The 14,183-nt window shown below is 31.5% G+C and overlaps 1 protein-coding gene across 2 annotated transcripts in view; it reads right to left on the bottom strand.

Moving 5' to 3' along the window:
- LOC118192695 (protein SHQ1 homolog) overlaps positions 1 to 14,183 on the bottom strand; it is a 64,957-nt gene that overhangs the window by 28,296 nt on the left and 22,478 nt on the right. For both annotated transcript variants that reach the window (XM_035363691.2, XM_035363692.2), the window contains 2 exons: positions 5,822 to 5,970; positions 4,060 to 4,172 (listed from right to left, as the gene is read on the bottom strand). In XM_035363691.2, coding sequence (XP_035219582.1) covers positions 4,060 to 4,172; positions 5,822 to 5,970 — 262 coding nt within the window. The remainder of the gene's footprint in view (positions 1 to 4,059; positions 4,173 to 5,821; positions 5,971 to 14,183) is intronic.

The raw sequence follows: 14,183 nt of genomic DNA, 5'->3' as shown, positions 1-14,183 counted from the left end.
TAGGCCTGCTTTCGCTAATAAAAGTTTTTCTAATGTGTCATCACTAATATTAGATCTAAATTTAGTCCTCGTTTTCGCAACAACACTGAAAATCCTCTCACACTCCGCATTACTATAGGGAACTATCAAGATGGCCAACATAATTCTAGACAGTTCACTATATTTTAAAATTCCATCAGCACCTTTCAGTTTTCCAATTAAACTCCACTAGGTGTCAATCCTAGCTGATTTTATAACTTCATCCAAGTTTTCTAATTGTAAACTGCAAAATAGCGACTGCAGTATATCAGTAGCAATATATCATCATCTTTCATGACTAAACGAAGTAACACAGGAAATCTGTTCAAAAAGTACTTTATATCAGAAAAAGATGCATTTGCTAGAGCAGAAACATCACAAACTTTAGCATGCAAAATAACTTCATTGTTGACTGGAAATTTATGTAGTATGTAATCACATACTCGACAGAAGTAACTTCTAACATGAAGATAAAACTTATTTTTGTCTTCTTCTGAAAGTTCTTCCACTACTTTTGTAGTTGCAGCTCCTATTACCAAATCTTCATCTTTCTTCTGATTTTCTATTTCACTATAAATCACATCATATACAGAATTACAAGACAAAACACAGACTGGTTTTACAAACTTTAAAAAGATAAAATGTCTTTAAACAGATCATAAATCACTGATTGCAAAACATGAATTAATGGAATTCTGCTTCTTAAAAACATCGAATGTTGGCAAAATAAATTGCAAAAATAAAAGCAAAAAGCTTTGTTAAGATCCGAAGAAAAAAAAATATTCGTTCTTCACAACATAAACTTACAGTAATCGGAAAATGTTTCGTGTGTTGAGCAATTTTTTTATTTTGAGAGGAATTTGTATCAGCTTTACGCTTATATTTTGCAGTATTATTTTGAGAACTGCCAGTTGAATTGCTGAATGATGCAGAAATTACTTCATTTTTCCCAAACCCATTTTTAACAATGGAAGTAGTAACTACATCTCCATTTACTTTATAACTTTCAATAGAGCAATTTATCTTAACTCTGAAAGTATTTACTTCTTCTTTAAAAAATGCAAGTGGGTTCATTGATCGAGGATTCTAGATAAGCATTTCTTTAAAGACAGCCAGGGTGTACACATATGTTTCAAAATTTTTCTCATTTCAGTACAGTCAAAAGTCGTTAATTCGGATACCCGTAATCCGGACCTCAAAACTTCAAACTTTCTGCGCATGCGTCGCTTTGACGTAAGGCCTTTACGGCTGAGAATATGCTTGTGCGCGTGCGCAAAATACGTTTACGAGTGCGCGTTTAATGTATAACGGACGGTATAAGCTAAGCAAAAATTATTTAATTATCTATTTCTGTTAATGTTGCAGATGGCGTTGTTCCTTAATCTTCGAATTGGATCCGGCTTATTATTTTTTGCAGACTGTTAGAGCAATTTTATAAAAGTAAGCTTGAACTTTCAATTATGTCAAATAGAATTTCTGATATATATTTATTAATATGTAAATGATCTACAAAGCGAAAGTATGTTTCGAAGTTCATTAAACAGAAAGTGGAATTGCTACAAAAAATGGATAAAGGCATATCCTTTGTTTATCTAAACTCTGTTTATCTTTAACGACACGGCACCGCGCAATGAATTGGAAGTTGATCTGTCAGCACTATCCTTATCTTCAGGGCAGATGTTTTTATTTTATTTGGCTTATAATTCCTTATTAAATGTAGTATTTCATCTCGATATACTCCACCTTTGATATGATTTAAATCAAATTCCTCGTCATTATAATTCGCTTCCGATAGCGAAGAAAGTGACAGAGGTTATTGAAAACGAAAAAATTTCAATTCACAAATTAGTCGGTATTCTCGACAACACAGCAATTATAGGACTTGAACAGTGGAACTTTGTAACTGAACAAGAAACTATGTCTGTTTAAAGAATTAAAGATAATGTATTATCACATAAAAAACGAAGCAACTTACATTGAAAGAAATGTTTAATAAAGTAAACAAATAAATATTAAGCTTTCTTTTTTGTAAATTTTGATACCCTTTAGATCATAATTGTTATTTATTTCATAAATTGCGGTTTCATATTTTTAATTTTATAATTTCTGCATGCCATCTTACCAGATTTAAACTGATGATCTATAATCCGGAATCGCCGAAGTCCCGACGAGTCCGAATTAACAACTTTTGACTGTATTATGCAGCTGTTGGAACTGTTTCAATTTTTCCTTTCTTTTAGAACTCCTTTCAAGATAATAATAAATATCAACAATGTGTTCATCCACATTTATTGGTAAAGAAGCTGCCCCTTTTTCAGCTGCTAAATATAAGAGGTGACAGGTGCACCTCATAATCTGCAAATCTGAATTTGCCTTTTTTAAGATGCCTGCAACACCAGTCTTCAAGCCTACCATTACTGGTGCATTATCGGCCCCAAATGCTAAGCAATTATCCAGAGGGACTGCATTTTCTTTTAAAGTTTTAATAATTAGCTGTGCTATATTAAAGCCTGTCGAATGTCCTCCTAAAGTGGGGACAGAAAGTAAACTGGACTCAATTTCTGAAGACTCTAGATTAAAAAAAGAAACAACAATTGGATACAGTTTTGATTTGGTATTATTGCTTCCATCCGTAGAGAGGCAGAACGGAGCTATTTTAATGCAATCAATAACTGAAGGTTTATTTTTCAAACCCATTTCTTTAACAATTGCACCTGTTTTGGTCCTTGCACTTGAGTATTTCTTAGTGATTTCACTATCGGGAAACATTTTTCTAAATAAAGCTGCAGCGTGATTCGATGCATTCAGTGGCAGGTTTTGCTCCAGTAAAAAGGCAGAGAACAGACATTCTGCATTAATCACTTTTTGGTCTTTTGTTTCCGAAGAAAAATTTAATTTTTCGTTTTTTTCAAAACAATGCATGTTGTCTTTGTGTTTTTGTGTACGCACATTTTTGAGAACATTTGCCCTTCCACCATGCGAAATCGAAAAATCACAACGACAGATGGTACACATTGCAAATTTATTACATTTCCTTGAGGAAATAATGGAAGGAAAGTCAACTGTGTACGATTTTTGAAACGTGCACGAGTATTTCACCTTTCTCACAGACATAACAAAAGATGATAATTTCTAAAACTATTTCCCGAAGGCACGTGTTCTCACACAACTCAGGACAAGATGAACAAAATAACGAAAGAACATCCAAATAAGGGTCAACGGCCTTGAGCTTGCTTTGTGCTCATTGGCTAATATATGCCAGATGACATGCAGTGAAGCTTGCTCGATGCCCATTGGAGAACTGGAGAACGACGTTTCTGGATACGTATGGTGTCACTCACAAAGCAGAAATTCTCATCTGATTCACAAGGTTTTATTTTAGATATAATCTACAGAAGCTTTCAGACGTCAAAAATCACTTTTTTTTTTGTTCATATAACGAAGTATTAAGCCAAGTTCTATAAAAATTGTGAGAAATATTAAGAATAAGATAAAGTCAGAAAAATATATTGTAAAGAAATATATTGTAAATCGGGTTGGCGGGAGAGCGGTCGAAAATCGGGAGTCTCCCGCCTAAATCGAGAGAGTTGGCAACTCTGCATATGTATTAAGCTGAAGTATCAAGAGTTTTTGTTTCCTGCTTTAGCAACAGAAAAATTATCTATGAATTGGATGCTGCTGAGAATTTAATTTATACTGCAATGTTTTTGTACATTTTCTTTTCAGGTGTACATAGAACATGTAAGTTGCTTTGGCCGCAGCCCACTCATCTGGCGAGCTTGACCACTAGTTAATTACAATGTCAGTGATATTTTAAATGAAGGTTGCTAAAAACATTACAGTAAATTCACTCTTAGAAAATCTCTCAAAAACACAAAAGCATTCGAATTTCTATTTTGATATATTTATATATGTCAAACTACAACTCATTTTTATTAGTACATATGCCGAAATTACTTACAAAAATAAATTTCAAATTAAAAAATGCAGGAGAAAGCTACCGAAAGACATAAACCTCAGATGCTTGGGTTTTATACTTACATATAATGATCTTCATCAAACTGTTCACATTCCTTTTTTAGTCTCTCTTCTCTACGAGTCTTTGATGATTTATTATGAGGATCTTTTATGTCAAAAATTTCAGAAGTTTCTTCCTACATAAATAAAAGCATAAAATTTCAAAATTGAATTTGAATACAAAAGTCAGTGTCTAAAATATTAAGCAAATTAGGAAGTGATATTACAAACTAAAGAATAAATGTTTTGTAAGGGGAAAATAATTTGATTTTGATAAATTGTTTTGTTATCATGTCTTTCCTTTTGCTCACCAGTGGCAAAAAGGTTAAAGTTACTGAAAGCTGGTAATTTGCCTCTAGTTTAATTCTCAGCAAACAGGCTGTCTGCACTGCATTTTTCTACTTCTCCCATCTATAATATGATTATAAACAAGTTTCTCTTTAAAAGTCGGCCATGATAGCATCTCTCCTTTGGTAAATAGTCTTTATGTGCTATGCCTTAGTTAAAATCAGCTTTCTTTTCCACATGTGCACTAATTAAAATAAAATCTACAACTATAAATTCTAAATAACTACAAATACAGAGAAGACAGAATTTAAATTTACCATCTATCTTGATTTGGAAGTTCACTAACCAATACATTATCAAGAAAATGTGTTAATGATAAATTGTAAATTTGTAAATTTATGTTTACTTTGAAAGATCTTAAAATTTAAATGTGCTCTAAAATCATAAATCAGAATTACTCAAAGTTCTTTTACTCATTTAACATTTAAAATTATTCCTTAAGAGCACAAAAAAATGAATTTATCAATTTTTAGTAAATGCAGTCACAACACTTTAAGCGATTACCTGAATAATACATCACTTTGCTTTCCATGCTAGTTTTCTGAATTCCACAAATTTCAATTATTTATTTATATAACAATTTATACTATTTTTTCCTCTCACAACTCACAATGCTTTATATCTAAACAAGGATCTAAAAATTTAAATATCAAAAAAAGAACAGCTCTGAGTGTTCATATTTTTACCGAACTAGGGATACTTTACTTGATAAAATAAGTCAAATTTAAACTAACTTACACAAATAACACTCTAAAAACACAAAGCAAAGTAGCAATTAGACACCTGAATGAATTGGTATCAAAACTAATTTAATTTTGAAGAATGGGTTGTTTCAGTATTTCTCCACAGTTACTGTCTGCCTGAGGAGCTGAATAAAAAACATGATACTAGGATGGGAGGGGAAATAACAAAGAATGATTACAAGACAGTGACTTCAAACAAACCATGTATGTGAAATATGAGTAAATTTTACAAAGGCTCTTTCTTATTAATATTATATTATGGAGGAAACCAGCAAAATGGGAATTTTTTAAACAGACACTCATTCACGAAGAAAGAAATGAACACTACCTTGTGATCATCTACATAATTTAATGGTTCTTCCAATATTTTAATTTAACAACATACCTGCCGTAACAGTAAATTAATTTTCCCAAATTAAATATTCTTTTCAAATCAAATAAATTTCTATAATAGTATGATTATAACACAGCACAGAAGTTACTTGAGCAAACAGTCCAGTTTTTGATTTAAGAAAGTCAAGAACTGGACAACACAGTTGCAATATATGGAAAGTCTTATACTGATAGTGCATTCATTGAGCATAGGTAATAAAATTAAATAAAAGATCATAACTACAGTTAAGAAATGCAATACATGAAGTTTTGCATAATTTTTTGTTTTTCAAGCAAAAATTCAGCAATATTTAAAAACATACCTTCAAAGCAAAGACTGCACATGAATAAGAATTAGCAAAACCACACTGTTCACCAGAAAGGGTCAAGTTAGAAAATTCTTCTTCTACAGGAATTTGTTCAATACTCCAATCAAACTCTTCATCGCTGTTTTCAGCTGCACTCATTCCATCTGCAATTATAAAACAATTTTATAAGAATTCATCTTATGGTAAAAAGACTAAGATTTTCAAATTATGTAAAATGTAGCTGATAAATTTTAACTATACCCAAACACAAACAGAGGTGGTGGAGTTTGTCTAACTGGAATGAGCAACTTGAAAAAAGGTACCTGCACCTTTTCTTCAAATTTCTCTATTGACAAGACACACAGGATCCATCTTACAGAGCTTGTTGCTGTCAGCACCCTCATGGAATTTAGTACCATGAAGAAAGCAAAAATGAAATGAACAAAATAACTTAGAAGTTCTTTTGTTGATTTCATTTTTAAATGGGAAAAAAAATTGCCCAGTATAATATCAGCTCCAAATTACAGAAGCTCAGACATATGGGAGGAGGAGGACAATAAGGGAAATGTTTAAAAATGGTGGCAGCCATTAACTCAAGAAGGACATTACATCCATGATGAATCTTGAACTTAGTCACCTATGATTCCTGTTTTTGAAATGAAAAGATCATCATATTTGAAGACAAGTTATTACTGATTAATTTCAACTAGTCTGAAAATAATTACTTAGTCGCCTATGATTCTTGTTTTTGAAATGAAAAGATCGTCATATTTGAAGACAAGTCATTACTGATCAATTTCAACTAGTCTGCAAATAATTAAATGTAAGAAAATAATGTTTTTTTAAAATTGCCTATTACATAACTGTGAACAAAATTAACTTCTCTCCTGAGCACCATCTATCATTAAACTGAGAATATCAGCAGGCATGAGAACAGACCGCATAACAAATTCCAAAACTCTTAACTATATTCTAGTATAAAATCATTTCCAAGCAATTTGGTATTGATTTTTTTTTTCAATATATACTCACATAATTTCTTAAAAATCAGCTTTCTTAAAAATTGCCAAATTTTATTTTGCTTCATAATGTTTTAATATTATAAAATTACAAATTATCTACAATAAAACCTCAGTTTGTACACCATAGGGTAAGTGACTCACATCACATTAGGCAAGTTCTTGAGATTAGTAAAATTTTTAAAAACAGACACAGATTAATTATTTACATTTATAGAGTCTTCTTTTGTGTTTTGGGAGCATAAACTGTAGATCCTACTCAAAGACAAAGTAGCGAATTCTCGCTATGTCTTGAAAGAACAGATGCCTGCAGACAAAGGTTATAACAACTACTAAATGGGGCAGAACATGCATTCACTCGGTGCTTACAAATTAACCACCACTTGTGGCTACATAACTTGAATACAAAGTAGTATATACAATCACAATGAATTAGAGTTTAGCTACATGACCAGCTCCTACTAAATTTACACTGCTTAATTGGCAGCGCAAAGCCAAGCCTAGAATACCAGTATAATCCAAAGTAAGTGGATAGCACAAAAATACTCAACCACCAGAGCTGCTCCAACCACATGGCATGAACTCGGAACTAACTTTCCTACTGCAAACTCTTAAAAATCTGCTACTTAGATACTCTTCCTGAACTTACTTAGATCTGCATACTGGTAATTTAAATTTGAATTCTGACAAGAAATTGAAATCAGAAAGGAAAGAAAATTTTCTTAAAATATAAATAACTGGTTAGAACAAAATAAGGTCTTTACACATTAAATAATATAGTGAATCCACACTTATAATTAATAAACTTATTTACAATAAGAATTGCTTTTAAATGTATTTTAAAATGATCTTCAAAAGGTAATGTTCTATTTTTGTTTTTATTATTACTACTATCTTCAGCAACACTGCATAAGGGTTCTAAAACATTTTCAATACCATAAGATAACAAAAATTAATGCTTTTAACTTCTTTCAGGGTCAGAATGTAATCATTTCAGTGACCTTTTTCACCAATGTTTGCATGCTCAACAGACTGCACTGTGCTTAAAATTGCTTCATTTATTACCTTCACAGTAACAAGATCCTTATCAATTACCGTATACTGCTAATATACATTTATTTTGTAAATTACTTTCATATATTCATTCTGTAAATTATTTTCAGTCACCTCCTCTTGTTAGAAAATGTTTCGTAAAGACTTATTGGAAGATAGACAAATTTATACAGTAGAAGTCCAGAAATCCACAACGCTTGGGACCAGAGGTTGTGTGGATTTTAGGACAGAAAAGATAATATTTAGACTCAAAGTGCAAAATAAATAAGGCTTATTAGATACATTTAATTAAATTATTATATACATTAATACAATAATTAATTATATGCATTAAATTATTATTACATATATAAACTGATTATATTATATTGTTCATTTACATTAGGCTCCTCTAATTTTAAATCAGCATGAATCTGCTTCCCCTTTTCTCTCAGGAGTATAGGTTAGGCTTGGTGCAGGCCTGAAATAGATACCCCATCACTCTGCCGCTGCCAGAATCACTCAAACAAGACAGCATCGAGGTTTGTCGATTTCGCCTCACGTAAAGATTTTCAGTTTCGGATTCCGATGTTAGAATCACTGTTGCTGTAAAATTTCAACAGCTTTTCTTTATTGTTCCGTATATCACACAGTCTCTGTGGCAATCCCATACGATTCTGCTATAAACCGAGCAGTAGCATCTGCTTCCCTCTTTAACAGAAGTTCCACTTCTTTCATTACCGCCAATGCAACACGTTTACATTTTTCAACATTGCGAGCAGTAAAATCACGAGTGTGTTTCTTATCTGACATTGTGTTAAGCGCTGAAATTTAAAATATTCTTAATATATCCACAAAATATCCGGATAAAAAAAAAAAAAAAAAAAAAAAAGACATTACTAAATAATCTCGTGAAATAACAAAGCTCAGAAAGTACAACAACGTAAAGCGTGAACTTGAAAGAAGAGTTGAGTTAATCTTCTGCTTGTTTACCTCGATGCAGATTGGAGGGGAAAAAACTCTTATCATGATGTCAATAATTTGGTATTTCCGTTATGACTCAGTATTATTCGGTAATTATGACGTCATTATCCAGTAAGTATTTTCTTCTTCGATATTTCGTACTCCATGTTGCGGTTTCCGGAATCTATAAGCTAAATGTTTATATTTTGAGAGGCAACGCGGATTTCAGGAGTTGGCGGATTTTCGGTATTTGACTGTATTCACTTAACAAGAGAATCCATTTTTTAATGTCAAATTATTAACACTTCTCTGCAAAATCTAATACAGTACACTAAATAAAATCCTATGAAAAGGAATGACTTACCAAAGGTTGAGACTGTCAGGTCCTACTGTATTTACATCAGCTTTTTAAATATTCAATTTTTTCCTTTGATATACTTAATACTATCTTGACTTTCAAAATACTGTTGCGTGTGTACGAATTCATAATGAATTCAATATACACAGAACCAATGATAGCTTCATAAAAAAGAATTCCAAAAGAAACAGTTTATGGTTCTGGAGCTTTCAACAAAAGTACTTGTATATTCTCAAAGTCACAATCAACAGTTACACTTCAAACTACTAAGAACACTAAACACAATGCAAAGCAAAGTGCACCCAAAAATGCGAAGCTCACACAAAGATCTCCGAATATTCCAAATCAGCTCTGAAATAAAAACTCTGAGAACTGATGCTCTCATCTTATACACTTTTACCCCGCCCACCAGGAAATTTCCAGAACTTCTCATTTCTTGAAATTATTGCATTCTAATATAAAATGATAAAATTCTATATACCGTAATTTCAGGTAGATAAGCCGCTGCATATATGTGTTTAAAAGTTGAAAATTTAGGTCGCCGGTGTATATGAGGAAATTTTATTTTTCCTCTGTCCTTAAAACTTTGCTAGTTCAGATCGTAAGTAATGCAGAAGCAAAGCGGTAAGAATTCGCTGCAATATTCTAAAATCAGATTACACTAAGGCAGTGTAATGAGTCCAAATTTCCCTTAGGTCAGTGGTGCTCTCTGTAAAGACACTGCATGCACTTTCTTCTAAACTCATGGTTTTTCCTGCATTATTCTATGACTTTTTGTTTTAACGAAAACAGCTACGTTTGCTTGCCAAGTGCTGTGTTCATTCTTACACGTTTTTACTGCTTTGTAGCTTCCTTTTTGTTTGCCTTATCATTTGCGCTTTAAAAATATTATTATGGCTCCTACACTAAGAAAAAGTTATACAGCTGCTTTTCAGCTTTCGGCAGTAAAGAAAGCCATCTAAATTGGAAATCCCGCTGCGGCTAAAGAATTTCAAGTTGACGAAGGATGCATTCTATTGCTGCATTTACAAAAGAACTCCAAATTGATTTAAATTAACTTTATAACACATAATTTGCATTACTGAACTATTTATAATATGATTCCGATATAAGATTTACTGATATTTATTTGACTGGTTATTCTAAATTTTACCTCTTTTAGATGATTTAATTTTGTAACTTTCTTTACCTTAACTTTTTTTACCTGTTTTACATAGAGAAAATTCTGATAAGGGAAAGAAAGATTTTATTTTACCAATGTACTTTGAAATGAATGAATGCAGTTAGAAATAAAACAACCTCTTTGTATCTTAGAGGTTATGTTACGATCCATTCACTGTACTTCGACTTGAGCATGTACATGGATTCAATATAAGAATTCTTTTGTACTGCTCTTCATCCAATGTATCACGTCTTGGTTAGATTATGATCCCTTCACTTCACTTTGACATGACAAAGGATTCAATATAAGAACTATTTTGCGTTTTTATTCATTTAATGTTTCATATGGTCATAGTAGTCTTTAGATTCATTCTATAGTTTGATGGGTAATACAGAAGATCTTCACACACTTTTCAGATGATTTTCATTATATTTACAGAAATATTTTACCTTTTGCGTTTTAAATGTTCCTCATTCTTTATTATCTTTCTACATTGTAATTTCCAAGATAATAAAAGCTTTTTGTAGCACTGGAAGAGGTATTTTATCCCATCCTTCTTGAACAGCTTTCCAAAGTCCAAGGAGAGTTATAGGACAATGTTTGGACAATCCACTTTTAAAAGTAAATAGCTGCTACATCAGGAGATATAGCAGGGATGTTAGTGAAGGATATGACTTTGTTACCCATTTCATCTTCCATTTTTTCCAGGAAATGAAGAGCGGATTTTGATGTGTGGCTGTGAGCTTTGCCTTGATGCAGTTATATACTGATTGATAGCACTGTACGTAAGGAGAAAATATTTCGTATTTAAAATATGTTCCTGATAATATGTGGAGCTCATCTTAACATTTTTCTCCACTCTCTTAATTTTTCATTTGCTATTACACGAAAAACTAGCAACAATCATAAATCCTTTTAACTTTCCAGCATGTGCGCTTGGCAATTTTACATGAGCATGCGTGTGTCGTATTTTTTACGACATACGTCATTTTACCGTTTTGGCCACGAAAAACGACAGAAGTGACTGAATATTGATAATAAATTTATTAAGAAATAAAATATTAATCTTATTATTGGAAAATATAAATGATATCACATTAAAATATAAGTTCTTATGTTAGTGAGAGGGAAATGCAATGCAAAACTGAGTTTGTTGTAAATTTTGCGCATACGCACGTGCTGGAAGGTTAAGAAACTGTTTTTGGATGTTTTGAACCATGTTTTAAGATCTTTTTCCCCTCCTTAATGGTAATAAATACATTTCTTTTTATTGAAGCAATTTAAATACACCCAAGATTCATTTATTGCGACAAAATTTTCCCATTTTTATACAGATAAATGCTTATAAAAAATTCTGCAGTGTGCTCAGCATCTGGCGATGTGTCATGGAGAAAGACATCGCACATTATTATTTTTTTTTCCTTTCTAAAATTCAAATCATAATTAACAAACTTTGTTTACAGTTGGCTCTGAGCATTTTAATGATTTGCACTGTCCTTTGACTTAGCGGGTTTTCTTTTAACATTAAAGATTTTAGCTTTGCAACATTAGAAACATTACATTTTTTTCTTTGGATATGTATTTGGAACATTTTTTCCACTTATAGCCAAACTCTGACCCTTTTTCTCCTTTCTTTTTGACTATATAACCTATTGCAGTTTTAGATACTAGAAAACCATAGCTTTCACAGTTTTTTTTTAATAACTAGATACAAATAATTTCCTTCAGAAAGTGCACAAATATAGCCTTCCATTCATTTTGCATGAAAACAAAACTGTCAAATAGTAGACAATAATTTATACTTTAGACGAATTTTTTTAAAAAAATGCAGCTGTATAAAAAGTACAGCTGCAGTTTTTAAAAAATTTCCAAATAGACAATTCTTTTTAATAGCAAAGCAAAATAATTAAAAAAAAAAAAAAAAAAAGAACATAAGAACAGCCTCCGTACGATGAAGCCACATTGGTAGAGAGAAGTAAAAGTCTGAAACTTAAAAACTGGGAGATTTGTTGATTTATCGGGAGACTGGGAGATATGATGAAAAACCTGTAAATTGGGGAAAGTTGGCAGCTATGTAATTGGGTGATCTCACTGCAATGGAAGACTTCATTTATATAATCAGCATTTAGCATTTCTTTATGCATCCACTAATCATTAAAATTTGCTTTTTACTAGCAATATCCAAAAACCTTCAAATTGTGGCTAAAGTCAATATCAAACTAGATCGTGGGCTCTAGATCACAATAAGCATTTTATAATAACATATACAGACCGATATTTCATGGCCTTGCTATGACTTCACACAGAAGATTTTATATTCAAATACTTAAATTTGGGATGATCTTGATGATTTTAAAAGGGTATTTCATATCTGCATTTCAACAATCACAAAATCCAGATATCTACTGGCTGAATGATGGATATACTGTTTACAGGAAAGAGTAAAATCGAGACATCAACATCTAAAATTTAATTTTAAAATTTTAATTTTGATAATATTAGTAATAATAGCATAAACAAAATAATAAGCTACATCAAATCAGAAAGTTAAGGAAGAGTGCAATTTAGAATGCTAGCTGAGTTTTAGTTCAATGGAATCTTTCATCCCTAATAAGCCAATAAAAGGAAACCACTTTGTGTAATAAAACAAATACACATCTTCCCTTATTGTGCGCAACACAGAAAAATGCTACAATCTTTCTCACAACCATTCAAGCATAAAAAATGCAGTTTGTAAGCTGACAGATACTTCAAGGCAAAACAATAAATAGGCTGATTTAATATTGTCCCAGATAAGAATATTTATCAGCAAAAGAAATCTCAGCTAATCAGGAGAAAAATTTATTTATGACAGGCCTTTTTTTTTAGTATCAGGTTACCCATTTCTGCACAGTGTGAGAAATAGGGAAAATTTCTAAAAGGGGGGGGGGAATTGTGTTCAGTTAGGTTACATTATCTGAATATGGTAAAGCATACAAGGGATAGCTACATAAAGTTTAATGTAAGGTTTAGATAACAGAGGTCAGTCAGGTTATTAGATGTCTGGATTTTACTCTACCAATTACATTTTAGATCCCAGGTTTAAAAATAAATCCATCATTTCAAAAGAAAAAAACATTTTTCAGTATCTCTGTGGCATTAGTAAATAAAGGCTTAAATTCTAAATAAGTTAAAAAGCAGAGCATTTTTTTGAATTTTGTTAAATATATGGCAGAAAGTAAAACATAACTTGCTGAAGAGCTATTTATCAAAATCACTTAGCCAGACACAAATGTATGTTGTCATATTGAAGAAGCACAGATTCTGTCTAAATAAGTGCAATAAAAAGGTTAATTTATAATCGCAAGAATTTCAAGAATTCAAAAGAAAATTTCAATAAAGGAGTCGATTTCTCACGCAATGGAAGAACCAAAGGGTCAGAAAAATAATAAATTGAAATCTTTATTTTTATTATTAAAATACTGTTTTAACGCCCAAACATAAAAGGAAGGAAAAAAAAAACTATTTTCTTACTCACCAAACCAATTGTGCAGCTTCATCACAAAGACCAGCCATAACATAAAATTTTACTGCTAAATTTTTTGTTTTTTTATAAAGATTCTTTCCAAGTTCCTCAATACTTTACCAATGAAACTGCCTCTGAAGTGCTAAAATTAACAGTTTCTAAATACAGCCATAAAATGCTACACAAAAGAGGTGAAAAAAAGACACATATGGGCTACCCATAAAATTCTAGATGTAGCATAAAAAGTTATGCAAAAGAGGTAGTGAAAAACATATATGATTACCTTAAAAATTGCTCTCTTCTAGAAATTATTAGGAGGAAGGAGGTAATGTAAAGAA

Source organism: Stegodyphus dumicola, chromosome 1, assembly GCF_044657685.1.
Source record: "Stegodyphus dumicola isolate Sdum_Otavi_A_Nest chromosome 1, ASM4465768v1".
In the NCBI taxonomy this organism is placed as follows: domain Eukaryota; kingdom Metazoa; phylum Arthropoda; class Arachnida; order Araneae; family Eresidae; genus Stegodyphus; species Stegodyphus dumicola.
The sequence above is the reverse complement of the archived record's forward strand: the minus strand, read 5'-3'. Positions and strand labels throughout refer to the sequence as shown.